The 16301-nt window shown below is 50.6% G+C and overlaps 1 protein-coding gene across 2 annotated transcripts in view; it reads left to right on the top strand.

Annotated features, from left to right (window-relative positions):
* Window positions 1–16020, top strand: part of AGL (amylo-alpha-1, 6-glucosidase, 4-alpha-glucanotransferase) — a 43683-nt gene extending 27663 nt beyond the window's left edge. For both annotated transcript variants that reach the window (XM_023746173.1, XM_014447277.2), the window contains exons 22-34: window positions 273–409; window positions 1680–1813; window positions 2278–2453; window positions 3374–3476; window positions 5172–5397; window positions 6824–6935; window positions 8218–8353; window positions 9064–9176; window positions 9536–9747; window positions 10724–10821; window positions 12188–12275; window positions 12371–12504; window positions 14878–16020. In XM_023746173.1, the coding sequence (XP_023601941.1) occupies window positions 273–409; window positions 1680–1813; window positions 2278–2453; window positions 3374–3476; window positions 5172–5397; window positions 6824–6935; window positions 8218–8353; window positions 9064–9176; window positions 9536–9747; window positions 10724–10821; window positions 12188–12275; window positions 12371–12504; window positions 14878–14995 (1787 nt within the window). In that variant the 3' untranslated portion in view covers window positions 14996–16020. The remainder of the gene's footprint in view (window positions 1–272; window positions 410–1679; window positions 1814–2277; window positions 2454–3373; window positions 3477–5171; window positions 5398–6823; window positions 6936–8217; window positions 8354–9063; window positions 9177–9535; window positions 9748–10723; window positions 10822–12187; window positions 12276–12370; window positions 12505–14877) is intronic.
* Window positions 16021–16301: the final 281 nt, after the last annotated feature.

The following is a 16301-nucleotide window of genomic DNA, read 5'->3' as shown; positions in this document are numbered from 1 at the left end:
CATTGTTTCCAAAGTAGGCTTTAGTCCTATCACCATCGATGCTCTTGCTCTCTGAAACCAGTTCTGTGACTTCCTTAAGTCTTCCCTGAGTATGAATGAATCTACCGCCTGTCAACACAGACACACACAGACATCCGTTCCTCCCAATGATGCCACAGGGCAGAGCGAGCATGCCAGCGGGGACACTGTGCCTCCCCAGAGGGTTAGCCACGAGCATGGTGGAGCCATGGCCTCCGCCAACGACATAGCCTGACCTTCCTGTGCCTTTGCAGGATTGATGTCCGTATTGGCAGAGATCAGACCAAAGAACGACTTGGGGCACCCCTTCTGTGATAACTTGAGAGCTGGAGACTGGATGATTGACTACGTCAGTAGCCGGCTCATTTCCCGACCGGGAGCTGTGGCCGAGGTAAGTACAGCCGTATTGTAGTCCAGACGGACAAGGGCACAGTAAGAGCTGTATTACCCGTTATATGTATAATATTTACATAATGAGCAAGGGCACTGTAAGAACTCTGTTACCATGTTATATGTATTTTATATATATATATGTATGAGTATGTGTGTATATATATACACATATATATTCATATATATATGTATATATATATGTGTATATATATATAGATATATATATATATATATATATTTACACACATCTAGGTTGCCTCACAGTTGTCACCCACACACTAGAGGTGCGCAGCACAAATTTGGCCACGGGTGTTCTCCTTATGTATATATACGCGTGCGTGTGGGTGTCTCTGTCAGTATATAGATATATATATATATATATACATATATATATATATATATATATATCCTAGAGGCCCGGTGCACAAATTTGTGCATGGGTGGGATCCTTAGGTCTGGCCGGTGATCAGGGCCGGGCCGATCAGGGCCTGCTGGCCAGGGGAGGGATGGGGCGCAGGAGGTTGGCCATTGGCCCTGAGGAGGGAGCTGGCCTTCGGCCCCCCTGGGAAAGGGGCCCTGTCTGCTGCCACCCACTTCTGGTTCCCTGTCCCAGCCCGGGGCCCAAAGGCCTCGGTGGGGTCAGGAGAGGAGGCGATGGTTGCCGGGCCAGGCATGGGAGGAACGGACACTGACGCCACCGGCTGGCCACGGGAGGTTGGCTGTGGGAGGGCACTGATCACCAGGGGGCAGCTCCTGCATTGAGCATCTGCCCCCTGGTGGTCAGTGCACGTCATAGCAACTGGTCAACTGTTCATTCGGTTGTTCAGTTGTAATGGTCGCTTAGGCTTTTATATATATAGATGGCTAATATGCAAAGTGACCCCACGGGAGTTCAACCAGGAGACCGATCGCTATGACGTGCGCTGACCACCAGGGATTGGCGTGGAGTGAAGGAAGGCCCCGGCCGGCAGCCAGAAGGCCCTGGTCATCCCTGATCACCAGTCCCTACCTGTGCATGAATTTTGTGCACCAGGCCTCTAGTATTTACATAATGAACAAGGGCACAGTAAGATGTGTTACCATGTCATATGTATAATATTTACATGGCTTGCTACCCTGAAACATTTTCCCGTCATCTCTCGGTTCTAATAAACGGGTACCTGGTTGGTAGATAACTAGTTAGTAGAGTTGCAGGTTTGGATTTGCCTTTTAATACACAGCCGCCTGCAAACACGCCCCATGCGCTTTTTGCGTCATGTCCCTTGCAGGTGGGTAAGTGGCTGCAGGCCATGTTCTTCTACCTGAAGCAGATCCCGCGCTACCTGATCCCGTGCTACTTCGATGCCATACTGATTGGCACCTACACCACCCTCCTGGACACAGCCTGGAAGCAGATGTCCAGGTACCCGCAAAGCCTGGGAATAGGCATCTTGTGCAGAAGCCCTGTGCGGTCTGTTTATACGTGCTCTGAGAAGACCATGTAGAGAGCACAGACGCAGAGAGCCGAGAGCATTTGTAAGTGGGTAGTAACAGTATTAGCCTCCTGTCATTTGGAGCATACGAAAGCTTAGATATTAAAATCTGTTCTGTCCAGCCGGTGTGGCTCCTGGTTGAGCGTCGACCTATGAACCAAGAGATCACTGGTTTGACTCCTGGTCAGGCCACATGCCCTGGTTGTGGGCTCAATCCCCAGTAGGGGGCGTGCAGGAGGCAGCCAATCAATGATTCTCTCTCATCATTGAAGTTTCTCTCTCTCTCCCTTCCTTTCTGAAATCAATAAAAATGTATTTTTTTTAAAAAATAAGTAAATAATAAAATGTTTGTGTTTCTACAAACAATACTTTCAACCCTGCCACTTCCTTGCAGCTTCGTCCAGAATGGTTCCACCTTCGTGAAACACCTCTCGCTGGGCTCGGTGCAGATGTGCGGGGTGGGGAGGTTCCCCTGCCTGCCCCGGCTCTCCCCGGCCCTGCCCGATGTGCCCTACAGGCTGAACGAGGCCACGCGAGAGCGGGAGCAGTGCTGTGTGTCTCTAGCAGCAGGTGAGGCGTGCGTACGAGGTGGGAATGTGTACGTCAGAATAATTCAAAGAGGAAAAGCTATGGAAGTGATTGTTGTTTTTTTTATTTTTAAAAATTTATCTTTATTGTTAAAAGTGGAAATAAAAAACACTCATGACGTTATCCAAGATTTTATGTGGCTGCTTAGCAAGATTTCACTGGGGGTCACTTGTGAACATTATAACCGTGCTTCCCATGTGATTGTTACTGTGCCGCGGGCATTTATAGTTACGTGCGTTTTTTATTGTGGCTGGTTAATCCTTTTCTCCTGCATGTTTCTGTAATTTTCAACTCTTGCCATTTTGTATTTTTTATGAAATATGTTTTACTACCTTTATTCCATCATATTCTACTTCTTCCCCAATTTTTAAAAATTAACCCAACCTTATAATGACCAAGAAATCATGAAAAGGTTCTCTGCAAAACACAAAACGTCCGTTAAATAAATTGTTATTACGTGTCTGGCTGCCATCAAGTGCTTTAACTGTGTTGTTGTTGGCATTCTTTCCTGCAAGGGGCATTGAAACCTGAGCCAGTTACAATGGCCTGTGCTCTCGATGAACCTTGGTAAACGAGACTGTGGGGTTTCTGTTAGCTTGGATCTTATTTTCTACTAGAGGCCCGGTGCACAAAATTCTTGCACAGGTAGGGTCCCTAGGCCTGGCCTGTGATCAGGGCCGATCGGGGCCTTCCTGCTGCTGGCCAGGGCCTTCCTTCGTTCTGCACCGCCCCCTGGTGGTCAGCGCACGTCATAGTGAGCGATCGAACTCCCGGTCTCCAGGTCGAACTCCCAAGGGGGACAATAGATAGATAGAGGAGAGACGTTCTGGCTTCAACAAGCAGGAAGACAGACAGACAAGATAATGTGGATTAACATATGACTTTGCTGTGTTTTCGGTTAGGCTTGCCTCACTTTTCTTCTGGAATCTTCCGCTGCTGGGGCCGGGACACTTTCATCGCGCTGAGAGGCCTTCTGCTGCTCACGGGGCGCTACCTGGAGGCCAGGTAGGCGCGCTCCCAAAAGGCGCAGGTCTCTGTCTGAACGCTCCTCTCCTGCTCTTCGGACTTGCCTTCTCATCCGTCTGCTCTCAGCATTCGGTGTTTTGTTTTCATTTTTCACGTGTTCAGGTTTACACGTTCATAGGGTTTAAAGGCGTGCACGTCTGTGACGTTAGTCAGTTCAGTGCCTCACCGTGCAGGCCAGGCTGTTGTCAGATCTGCTCCTTTATCTCCGTTCATGCACTCAGCACACCTCAGTCCATTTATGTTCTTTCACCTCTGGATGCCGTCCTGTGGCCACAGCCAGCTGTGAGGTGGGGGGACCTGAAGGAACGCCATTTGGGGGGACACCTGGACACATGCCCATGGACAGAGGTCTCTGTGTTCAACTTTCAAGCGTAGGGATGGCTCTGCATGGCGAAGATCGCTCGCATGCTAAGCTCTTTCTTAAAAGAATACTTTTATTGATTTTGAGAGAGAGGGGAAGGGAGAGGGAGAGAGGGATAGAAACATCAATGATGAGAGAGAAACATCATCGGTCAGCTGCCTTCTGCACCCCCCTACTGGGGATCAAGCCCACAACCCGGACCTGTGCCCTGACTGGGAATTGAACTGTGACCTCCTGGTGCAGGGTCGATGCTCAACCGCTGAGCTGCACCGGCTGGGCTGAGCTCTTACGCTTCGGAAGCGTCACTGTCCACACTAACACCTTTTCACTGTGGGAAATACGAAGTTTCCTGTTGTGCTGTGATAGAAGAGATGGGCATTACATTGAGATACAGAATTTTACATTTCTAAGTGGCTTAGCCAAAATGCCCTGAGGCCTAGACATGGTAAATGACTTTGCGAGGCATACCGGTGGTAACACTAGAATTGAAACCTGCCTCCTTATTTCTTAGTTTCCTGTTCTTTTTAGAATGCCATGCCACCCACCGCCACTTTAAAGATAAAGTATCTCAAAAAACAAACAAAAAAATACCAAAAAAACAAAAAAAAAAAACAAAATAAATAAATAAAGATAAAATATCTCTTCCCAGTTTTTGAAAATTAATCATGTTCTTTAAGGTCAGCTTTTACCCATTTATTTTCTTACATGTTTGCTTTGCTCTTCATATCAGCCCTTTAAAAGAATAGAGTACAGCCCGGCCAGTGCGGCTCAGTGGTTGAACATCAACTTAGGAATCAGGAGGTCACTGGTTCGATTCCCGGTCAGGGCACATGCCCAGGTTGCCAGCTTGATCCCCAGTAGGGGGCGTGCAGAAGGCAGCCGGTCAATGATTCTCTCTCATCACTGATGTTTCTATCTCTCTCTCCCTCTCCCTTTCTCTCTGAAATCAATACACACATATTTTTTAAATAATAGAGTGCATGTTATGTTTAAAATACCAGGGATTTCAAAAGGAGACTCTATAGCTCGAAAATCTCCCAGCCGCATCCCTGACTCCACAGGTGAGAGCCTGTCCCAGGGCGGGTCAGCCACACCGATGGTCAGCGACAAGGCCAGGGCTGCGAGCGGGCTTCTGACCTCTAACCCAGTGCTCCTTGTCTGCCACGACCACTTCCTCCGTGAAAACACCAAGAACTAGGGCAGGAGAGAAGGCGCACCCCAATGCCCGTCACCCCAAGGGACGTTCTTGTCTTGGGTTCCTCCGTGGTGGTTTGTGTCCCTGTCCGGTGAGCCGCGTGCCTCTGCTGTTGCAGGAACATCATCCTGGCCTTCGCCGGCACCCTGCGGCACGGGCTCATCCCCAACCTGCTGGGCGAAGGCACGTGCGCCAGGTACAACTGCCGGGACGCCGTGTGGTGGTGGCTGCAGTGCGTGCAGGACTACTGCCGCCTGGTGCCCGGCGGCCTGGACCTCCTCCGCTGCCCCGTGGCCCGGCTCTACCCCACCGATGACTCCGCACCTTTGCCGGCCGGCACAGTGGTAAAGACCGTCTCCCGCCGTCACTTCTTTTCCCGAAAAATGACTCGGCTTCTCATACAAAATCAGACGCCGTTGGGGATCCTTCAGATGGCGCTGGTTACCTGGCACCTGCCGGCCGGGAGGGAGGGCGGCGCTGAGACCTGCTGCCCGAAGTGGGGCCTGGGGGGTGCAGGGGCAGAGACGCCCGAGTGGGTGGGCGTCGGGGGAGACGCTGAGCCTGCCCAGGTGGGTGGGACTTCAGCAGGGATGGGGACGTGGTGGGAAGACCTCAAAGAGAACGTGGTCGCGGGAGCTCCGTGGAGCGAAGCCCGGGCAGGGTGTTCCACGCAGCCCTGTGTGGTGTTTTGTGGGGCCCCTGAGGGTCGTGAGAGCCTGTGGACAGGAGAGCCAGGCTGGGGGGGCCTTGCCTACCAGTCCCGGGAGTTCAGAGTTTATCTTTCTTTTTTTTTTAATATGTTTTTAAATTGATTTTTAGAGAGAGGGGATGGGAGAGTGATAGAGAGATAGGAACTTCCTCTATTGGCTGCCTTCTGCACACACCCCCACTGGGGATCGAGCCCACAACCCTGGGCATGTGCCCTGACCGGGAATTGAACCAGCGACCTCTCGGTTCCAGGGTCGGCACTCAACCACTGAGCCACGCTGGCCGGGCAGAGTTTCCCTTTCTGTACAGTCAGCTAGCTCACTTATTCTCTGAACAGTTCGCTCTAGTAGAAACCATACAGGCTCCCAGGATTCCTTTCCATGTGTCAGCCAAAGTGTCAGTGAGTCCGTGGCCCAGACTTGAGCAGTCGAATGACAGTATCTATATGTATAAAACCGTCCGACTGGTAGCTATGACGCGCACTGACCATCAGGGGGCAGATGCTCAACACAGGAGCTGCCGAGCTGCAGTGACTTGGCAGCAGCGGTTCTCGGGTGACGCACCCGGAACCAGAGAGGAGGGAGCCCGATTCCAGGATGCATCACCCGAGAACCGCCCTCTCGCAATCCGGGACCCCTCGGGGGATGTCGGACTCCTGGTTTCGGCCCGATCCCCGCAGGCCAGGTGGAGGGACCCCCGCTCACTCCGCAGACACCCTTTGAGCCATGGTGCTGCCGGCAGGGGAGGGAACACGGGAGGTTGGTTCCAGGGCGTGTCCGGCCCGTCTGGCCCAGTCCCACCCCACCGGCCACCTAATTAATTTCCTTTCCATGTGCACGAATCCGTACACCCGGGCACTAGTGTTAAACATTCACGTGCCAAAGGTCGACTGTATTATTCGACGTACGGAGCTGCCTCTCTCCTCAGCCCCACCCCTCATCCCCATTTCTCCTCCTAAAGGAACGTAGATGTGTTCACAAGACTGGAGTTGCAGGGCTCGGGGGCGGAGGGGAGATAAGAAAAGGGCACGTGTAACCGGCGGCGTCGCCTGTGTCCCCACAGGACCAGCCGCTGTTCGAGGTGATCCAGGAGGCTCTGCAGAGGCACCTGCAGGGCATCCAGTTCCGGGAGAGGAACGCCGGGCCCCAGATAGACCGCAACATGAAGGACGAAGGTACGCCCGCCCGGCGTAGGGCCCAGCGAGGGGAGCAAAACCGGACGTCGGCCACTGACGCGACAAGTGGTCTATTCGTGTGCAGCGCCTCAGAACACAGCTGTGGGGAAGGCGGACACCGTGCCTGCCCTCACGGCTTAGCTGTAGCTTCTCGAGGAAAGATCTAAACGTGCACACCTTTTGTCCGCCGGTGTGAAAGGTGGTTGGTGGTTGCATTTACGATCATAATAATAGTCGCTAATAATCGAGTGCTCACTGTGTGCTACCCAAGTTGCCAGAGTTAGTCCCATTTTACCCTCCCGCGAACACTGGGATGAGTTATATGATCCCATTTTTATTGCTAAGATGACTGGAGAGCAATAGTCTGTTACAAACAGGACTACAGACTTTTTTCTTTTCTTTTTTTGAAAGATCTTGTTACTGATTTTTAGGGAGAGAGGAAGGTAAAGGGAGAGAGAGAAACATCCATGTATGAGCGAAACATCAATCCGCTGCCTCCTGCACGCCCCATGCTAGGGACCGAGCCCACCACCTGGGCATGTGCCTGACCGGGACTCAAACTGGCAACCCTTCGGTGCACAGGACGATGTCCAACCAACTGAGCCACACTGGCCAGGGCTCTCTTTCTTATAACACTATTGCTTTTCATATAAAAAGATAAGCTTTTTAAGTGATCCACTACAGGTATTTCAGATAACTCACTAACTCATAAATTACATTTTAAACAGTAATTACCCCTATTTAGTTAACTTAGTGTTTGTAGTGGTAACACAAATTTTACACCATATATATATACACACACACACACACTATAAATGATATGGTTTTAAATTTTATCTTATATAATCACATACGACTTAGCCACATACACATACATGGTTGAATATATTGCTATCGTCCATAATTGAAACGTTTGCCGAAAAGGCATCTGACGCATTTCCTTTTGCAACTTGTTCACTCAAAAAATGTGCTCTGGGGCTTGGCGCATTCTGACTCCTGTAAATCCAGCCGTTCCTTTCGGCGCCGCAGCTCTCCACTTGAACCAAGCCCAGGGCTGTCCGTCCCTCTGCTCGGCAGGGACTTATCTTGCTCACGAGCAGGGCTGCAGTGGCACCCCTGGCTCTGGCCCCACGCGCGGGCGGGCTCCCCGGAGAGAGTGTCGGAGCGAGCACACCTTGGAGGAAAGCGATCTCCACGTGGCAGGTCTCCCAGCTCACCGCCGTCGTGTCCCTGCTGGTGACATGCCTTTCCCTGGTACAAATGTTCCCTTTGGCTCTCCTAGGTTTCAATATCACCGCAGGGGTCGACGAGGAGACGGGATTTGTTTATGGAGGAAATCGCTTTAACTGCGGCACGTGGATGGATAAGATGGGGGAGAGCGACCGAGCGAGGAACCGAGGCATCCCAGCCACTCCCAGGCACGGCTTCTCTGCGGCGCTTACACAGTTACACCCTTGCTTTTTCTTTTCTTTTTAAATATATTTTTATTGATTTCAGAGAGGCAGGGAGAGGAGGAGAGAGAGAGAAACATCAATGATGAGAGAATCATGGATCGGCTGCCTCCTGCACGCCCCCACTGGGGATGGAGCCAGCAACTCAGGCCTGTGCCCCGACCGGAATCAAACCCGGAACCCTTCATTCCGCAGGTTAAGGCTCTATCCACTGAGCTACACCAGCTAGGGTTGCAAATTCTCTTACAAACCTGTTTGTGTGGGTATATTATGAGCTCGTGGGCTTCCCTTTCGTTTTCCTTCAAAGCGAGCTCTCAAACGATGATGTTCGTCCTGGCTTCCTCCATCCAGTCCCACCCCCATGTTTGCTGTCTTTTCCCTGGGACTCCAGTTCAGTAACCTCTGAGTCCTCACGCCACCCCCTTGCCTGTTGCCTTCTCCTCTCACCCGTAATCTCCATTCTGCTCCAAAGCTTTTTTAAAAAATATGATAAGAAGGTAAGCGATGGCAAGTAGCGAGATCCCTCATCCACAGTCCCGTGAAGTGCGAGAGTCTTTATAGATGGTGGTTCTTATGACACGGCGGTTAGACAGCTCATCGCGGTCGCTGGTCGCATGCCCTGTAGGTAGTGCTTGCCCGGCTCCGACTCAGAGAATAAAACGTGTCTTTCATTGTAGAGACGGGTCCGCCGTGGAGATCGTGGGCCTGAGTAAGTCCGCCGTGCGGTGGCTGCTGGAACTGTCCCGGAAAAACATCTTCCCTTACCGCGACGTCACAGTGAAAAGACACGGTGAGCCGGGCACGGTCTGCGTTCTTACCCTCCCCGACCATCACCTGACTCATGAGCTTGTCATGGGAGGGAAGAAAGCCATTCCCTTACTAACAGACCTGTTACCAGGCTCTACAGCAGCTCTGAACTGAGATGTGAGAGGCGTCGTGGTTACTAAGCCTCCTGCGGCTTTTCCGTTCCCCAGCAGGCCTGCGAACGAGGTGTGGCTTTCCAATCAGGAAACCTTTACACGCCTTTTCCTCGGCCTGTTCTGTCCAATAGAGCGCGAGCGTGAGCCACATACATCATTGTAAACTGCCCACTAAATGCATGGGTTCCTCTGAGTGGGCCCAACCACCACGCCTTGTACAATGTTTCAGGAAAGGCCGTGAAGGTGTCCTATGAGGAGTGGGACAGGAAAATACAGGACAACTTCGAGAAGCTGTTCTACGTGTCCGAAGACCCGTCCGACCCGAACGAGAAGAACCCGGACCTGGTCCACAAGCGTGGCATCTACAAGGACAGCTACGGCGCGTCCAGCCCGTGGTGCGACTACCAGCTCAGGCCCAACTTCACCATCGCCATGGTTGTGGTGAGCGGCGTGTTTCTGGTCTTCACATTTCAGAAACGTTGTGCGAGGGTTGATTTAGTTCCTCATTCCCAGCTGTTCTCATTGGATTGATAAGAAGTACATGCTTAGTATCTGATTTAAATAATCTTTCCTCATGCCTGTCACCCTTAGCCAGTCACCCTTAGCCAATCACATTCAGTACAACGATGGATGATGATGAGTGAAGTCATCACATCGGAGCACACATAAGAGGAGGCTATTCGTAGGGCACAGTGGGCAGCTGGATCAGGTAGTGCGGCCAAATCCAGCTTGGCCACGGCCACGCCCAGCTGCCTTGACAGCTGAGGGCACCCGCACCTCCCGCACCCGCACCTCCCTCACCCGAGCCTCCCACACCCTCGCCTCCCACACCCGGTCAGGACACGTGCCCAGGTTGGGGGCTCGATCCCCAGTAGTGGGGGGTGCAGGAGGCAGTGATCCATGATTCTCTCTCATCATGGATGTTTCTACCTCTCTCTCCCTCTCCCTTTCTCTCTGAAATCAACAAAAATATTTCTTTAAAACTTAATGCGGACTCTTAGTCACCGATGCTCTCTCCTCCTCCATGTCACATGCTATTGGAGGCAAGTCCGCCTGTGTTTTATTCTGGCCCCAGAAGCAAGCAGTGGCGACCAGGTGAACTTCAAGGAGGCCACGGGGGCCTCCTGGAGGGCGAACTGGACGGGTCCGCGTGGCCTGTGCCGTGGCAGCCGCGGCAGCTTCCTTCCGGGCTGGTGCCCTGTGGGGACCGACTCAGGAGGTAACCCCCTATCAGCCTCCTCGTTGCTAAGGCCAAGACTGGGGCTTCCGGTCAGCCCATTGCATTGGCTCCGGTTTGGCGACGGCACTCAGATTCCGGCCGCACTGGGTTCTAACGTGGCTTTTCCGAGTGTGTAGCGAGTTTACGTTCCCCTGGGAGTGGAAATCATTCCTTGTGACCTCCTGTGTGTTTGTGTAGGCCCCCGAGCTGTTCACGGCGGAGAAGGCGTGGAAAGCCCTGGCGATGGCCGAGGAAAAGCTGCTCGGGCCCCTGGGCATGAGGACCTTGGACCCAGAGTAAGTCGCAGGATGAGCTTTAAGAATGTGGCTCGGGTTCTAGTGAGCGTGGATTCTGTGTCATCGCGGCATGGAAACCTGGAGGCAGATCCAGGTGGCGTGTAGGTAGTAGGAAAGCCGTCGGTGTCCTCGTGCATCGACATGACTGTTTTGTCAGCAGAAATCTCTGACGCTGCATTCACACTCCGTTTTAAACACATCTTCTGCATCTTCATAAAACATGGTGTTCGGAATGCCTTTGGCTGTCCTGCATTCGGCCGTCGGTGAAGGAGTTGTTAAGTTCATAGCACTAACGTCACGAGTACCTTCTGATGTGATGGTGACTTTGTAGACACGGAAGTACAGACACAGCGTCTCCTCGGAGCATCCTCCCTCTCCGAGCTGTCACTCCTCTCCTTTCTGCGCCGTCGCCGCTATTTCTATTGAAGCCCATACACCGTTTTGTCTTCATGTCCTGATGACAAGTCTGTGCCGTCTTACATTCCTCCTCTTTCCCAGCTTTTATCTTTTCTTGAGTTTCCAATGCCCTGTCTGTCTCCTTTTCCCCTTCAGGTTGGATGCCCACCATCAATTCGCTTTCTATGTCCGTGTGTGAGTCCCAGGTCCCTGGTGCCCCGTTCTTTGTCCATTTTTCCCATTTACCGCGCACTCACTCCAGCCTTGAACGTCGTGTTGTGTCTGTGCTTCCCTGCCTCTGAGCGCTCTCCGCATTTTCCGAGGTGACAGGAGCCACTGGCCAAAACTCACACCCACAGTTGGTGCAACTCATGTGGCAAGTCCTGTCTCCTTCCCGCAAAGAAAACAGGAATCATTTAATTAAACGGAGCAGAGGGAGCTGTCCTGTGTTATCTGTCGCAATCAGTCTGTCCTACTTTGGTTTATAAGTGTGTATGAATTCCCTGTGTATTCAGTTGCTACCTATAATCTGATAATGTCCCTATTGGAGTTAATTTTAACATAATTTCACGGAGAACTTTAAAACACAACCTTCCCAATATTTCATAGTTAATAAAACTGTATCTTTAGTAACCACTAGTTCGCATTATTCTGTGTGTATTTTAGTTGTCATAGGCACATGAGAGGCCTGGTGAAATAATGTACTGTAACCGATGTTAGTGTCAGGGTAACTCCTTGAAGGCAAGCTAGTGGATGGTTGGTAGTCTTTTGCGTTAGCCAGTATTGGTTAGTCACTCCCGAATGCACCATTAAATTGCTCTGAACTCTGGGTTTACTCATTTAAGGTTCCATGGGCGATGAGTGGGAGACAGAATAACATGATTGTCTTACCTCTGCTGTGGAACCTTTTTCCCGATGCTTCCTGCTTTGCGTCTGGTCTCTCTTCACCTACGTGTCATTTCTGTTCCAGTGACATGGTGTACTGTGGGGTTTATGACAACGCCCTGGACAACGACAACTACAATCTGGCGAAGGGTTTCAATTACCACCAAGGACCGGTAAGAATTCCATTTCTCTTTTCTGAGTTTTCCTCACATAATGTCAGCTGCTCACAGCTCGCTCGTGCCTTCACTCATGGAATCTTCTTTTCCAGGAGTGGCTGTGGCCCGTTGGGTATTTCCTTCGTGCAAAATTGTATTTTTCCAAATTGATGGGGCCGGAGACCAACGCCAAGACGATATTTCTGGTTAAAAATGTCCTTTCTCGGCATTATGTTCATCTTGAGAGGTAAGTCATGAGAGGCGTGTCATGTCCATAACCAGTATTGAGTCCGGTAGAAAGTGACATTTCCTTAGAATTCACTGCTGTTCACTCCAGTTAATCCCAACAAAACGGGGAAGCTTTACTCTTCAACACGACAAGGTCTGTGAGGTAGTCCTACCTTCCCTTCATCATGCTGGGTTGTTTATTTTACTCCTAAGACTTTATTGCATGATTTGTGCATGTGAAATAATCTTTCACTTTAACTTCAGCTGCTCTGTCTTTTTGGATCGGGTTAGCACAGGATAAATATAAAAAAAATGGGCCTTTTGAGTGAACAGATTTAAAGATATATCGATAAATCATTTTCAGAAAAGCTCTCCTTGTCATTAAAGTATCAGAGTTGGCCTTGTGGCTCTTGTTTCAAACCCATTTGTTGCACCCTTTGTCCTGTTAGCAGATAAGTAACTTTCAGAGTTCTATGTCCTTATACAGTGAGGAAATTCAGGCAAAGCTCTTCTGTCCCAAAGTCTAGGTTAAACCTGAATATGTACATCTTATTGCTAATAATGGTGCATAAACAGCACGAACTGTATCCCCTTTGCCATGAGAGCTGAGGGACCTCCGTGTGTCACAGGAATGGGTGTGTTTGTTCCCTTTGCTTCAGTGCAGCCACGGGCACCCCTGCACGCTTCTCTCCCGTCTGCGTGAGTGTGTGTGACGGGAGCACCCCACGTCCCAGCACCGCCCCCAGCCTTGCCCATGGTCTGCACTGAGTCCGCCTTCTTCCCTCTGCCCAGGGAAGTCAGCACACTCGCCCGCCCGGTCGTTTTTCCCCTTCCACCTGTGGTCCCGTCCCCCCACCTGTCCCCATGACCTTGCTCCGAGGGTTACCCTGCACGTGATCTTCGCACCTGCCGGCTGGCTTTTGCGTTGCCCTCAGCGCTGGGGCTGCCCTGGCAAAGCAGCACAACTGAGTGGTTCGAGGGACAGGAATGGATGGTCTCCCGCGCATCCTTTACCAGGGCGCTGTTCTCAGAGCGTCCACAGGACGGCACTGTTGCAACGCCTCCCGGCAAGGGCGCACCTTCTCTAGGCCTCTCCGTTTGGTTTTCTTAGCAGAAGAGCAGAATTCACTGCTAGGGTGCCGTTCTCGGGAGCCTGACGTGCAGGCGTGGGTGGCCCATGCCCCCTCAAAGGCGCCGGGGAGGGTCTCCTCCAGCCCTCTCTCCAGCTCCCAGAGCACCGCCTTGCCCGAGTGTCCCCGTTCTATAAGAACACCGATCAGATGGATCAGGGCTGCCCTGCTGCACCTTCACTGACCTCCTCCGCTTCGAGGTCCTGGGCGAGGCCTTCCGCACGGGGACTCGGAAGGGACAGCGTCCCCCTCACAGACACCCGGCCCCGCTGCTCTGCGCTTCCTCTGGCGTCGCCTGAACACTTGGAAACAAACATTGTCTCCAGTTCCCATTTCTCTGTGGCGGTTTTTCACTGGCTGATGCTGTTAGTTATTATTCAGAGTATCTCCACATCTGCCCAATGGAGTTATTTTTCTATTTTTATCATGAACTATTGGATAGCTACAGAAAAGCATATGTAACATAGCCACAAGCTACAGAGCACAATAACGAAACAAACATGCTCCCAGACCCCGACTGAAGAAATGAAACGTCGTAGAATCTGTAATTTTAAATTTATGTTCTGTATTGGAGAGCTTGCATTGAATGAAGAATACACTTGATAAGCTAATAACACTGTATTCTGATAGCAAGCTCGGCGCGTCTTCAACCTCCATAAACTTCTATAAACAGGAATCACTATATGGTACCTACCTAACGGGGCTTCTAGAAGCATTGAAATGAGATCCTGTGTCTAAAGCACTTAGTATAAGAGCATAATAAATGCACAATAAATACCAACTGTATTCAGCAGAATGAGAAATTACTATGGAAGTTCATGTTTTTAATCACCATCTTTCACCAAATCATAATTGTATGTTTCCTCATTGTTTCACCTTAATTTTACAGTTTCCTCAAGATCAAACTTAATACATCTAATTTGAGTCTCATAAACTTACTCCGAAAGGAATGAAGTTAGGCCAGAGGGATATTGGTCTCCTTTTCTACATATTGCTCGGAATGGTAGTTTCTCCTGTGTGTTCAATACCTAAAGGGAATCCTTTGTATCTGAAAGTCTCCAACCCCAAAGATGGAATAGAAAGAAGAATGTCAATCCAAACTCCTCGTACACACGCTTTAGGATGTCCTGCTTCGTAGCAAAAGACCCTGCGAGCATGTTTTCTAACAGGAAGGCAGAATCCCCAGGTCTCTTGCCTGTTTTGTTAACCCCACGGGATCCGTGTTAGATTACGTCTCATGAAACGGCTTTTCTCTCTTCAAGGTCCCCCTGGAAAGGGCTCCCGGAGCTGACCAACGAGAACGGCCAGCACTGCCCCTTCAGCTGCGAGACGCAAGCCTGGTCCATCGCCACTGTTCTCGAAACGCTCTATGACTTGTAGCTGACTCGGGGGCTCGTGACGTGTGCAGTCCCTGGCAGGTGGGAGCAGGGACGCACCGGCTCAGGTCACATGGAAAGTCTCACTCGTGCAACATGGACGCACACTTAGGCCAAGCCTGTGGAAGCATTGATTTTTTTAAATGTACATAGGTAGCTTTTGATTTGAGTCAGAGACAGTCGTCATGACCAAGGGAGTGTTTTTCTTTCGATTTCAGTAAGTGTCCTTCGAAGGCTTACGAATAACGAGTGTGAGACCTGGAGTTTGAGAAAAGAGAAATCATGCCATCTTCTGTTTGTACATGAGTGAAATGAAACGAGAGGCTGGGATCCGTCTTCTTCCGTCACAGCACAGACGGAATAGGCTGTGGTTTGATGAATGGTCTTGCCATTGACTGTAGTATTTCTGGCACCTTCCCACTGCTTTCAACAACTGTTCAGTGAATGATGCGTTCTGGGAGGGTCCGCCTATAGAATAATATGTGCTCAGAAATGGGGCACAGAGGGTCAGCCGTGCTTTTATTTTTTCACGGACACATTAGTATGTGCTTTATCATTAATACCAACAGTATATTTAGTATCACTTACTTATGCTAATGATGCATAGGATATAGGGAAAAGCCACAAAGCATTAGGTGTTTCCTAAAAGCAGTTTTATAAAATTCTTCAGTTTCCGTTTCTTACAATGAGATGGTTTACATTTTTAAAATGCAAAAACGGTGGGCATACTGCTGAGAACTTTAAGGGGAAAATGCTATATTAATTTTCTAAAACCGAGTAACTCTTCTTAGTCTGTGTGTCAGTGTGTTGAGAGGTCATAGTAGCTCCTGGTTGCCTATGAACCCCCACCTGCCATTGACGAGTGTAGCCTGGAGAAGAATCTCCATATAATAAAAATAGAGAGAGAAATCCTGTCGTTGTCTTTAATTCAGCAGAAGCATTTCTGCTGTGTCCTCAGCTGTCCTGCCTGGTAGGCAAGCGTCTTTCTGTGTCTGTGTGCCAAGCAAATAAAAATCTTCCCTCCAGGTCTGCGCTTGCTTTCCCTCCTTCCTTCACCCCTGAGCCGACCTGCGGACGCCGACGCCTGCCACGCGGTTCGGGCTTGGTATTAGGGGCCTGGTCTTTTTACAGGATGTGTAGGGGCACAGAGAGAAGGAAGAGTTTAGGCTGTTCGGTAATTTATTTACTTTGACGTCAGGAGCAACATAAACGTTCGATGTGTAAGTAGACCTGCTGGTGACTCTGTGCTCCCCTGGGATTTCCCAAAACCCGGTTCAGGGCGGAGACGCTGGTCTCGGTCTTCAGGAACC

The sequence above is a fragment of the Myotis lucifugus genome, unplaced genomic scaffold (genome assembly GCF_000147115.1).
Source record: "Myotis lucifugus unplaced genomic scaffold, Myoluc2.0 scaffold_633, whole genome shotgun sequence".
NCBI lineage: Eukaryota > Metazoa > Chordata > Mammalia > Chiroptera > Vespertilionidae > Myotis > Myotis lucifugus.
The sequence above is the reverse complement of the archived record's forward strand: the minus strand, read 5'-3'. Positions and strand labels throughout refer to the sequence as shown.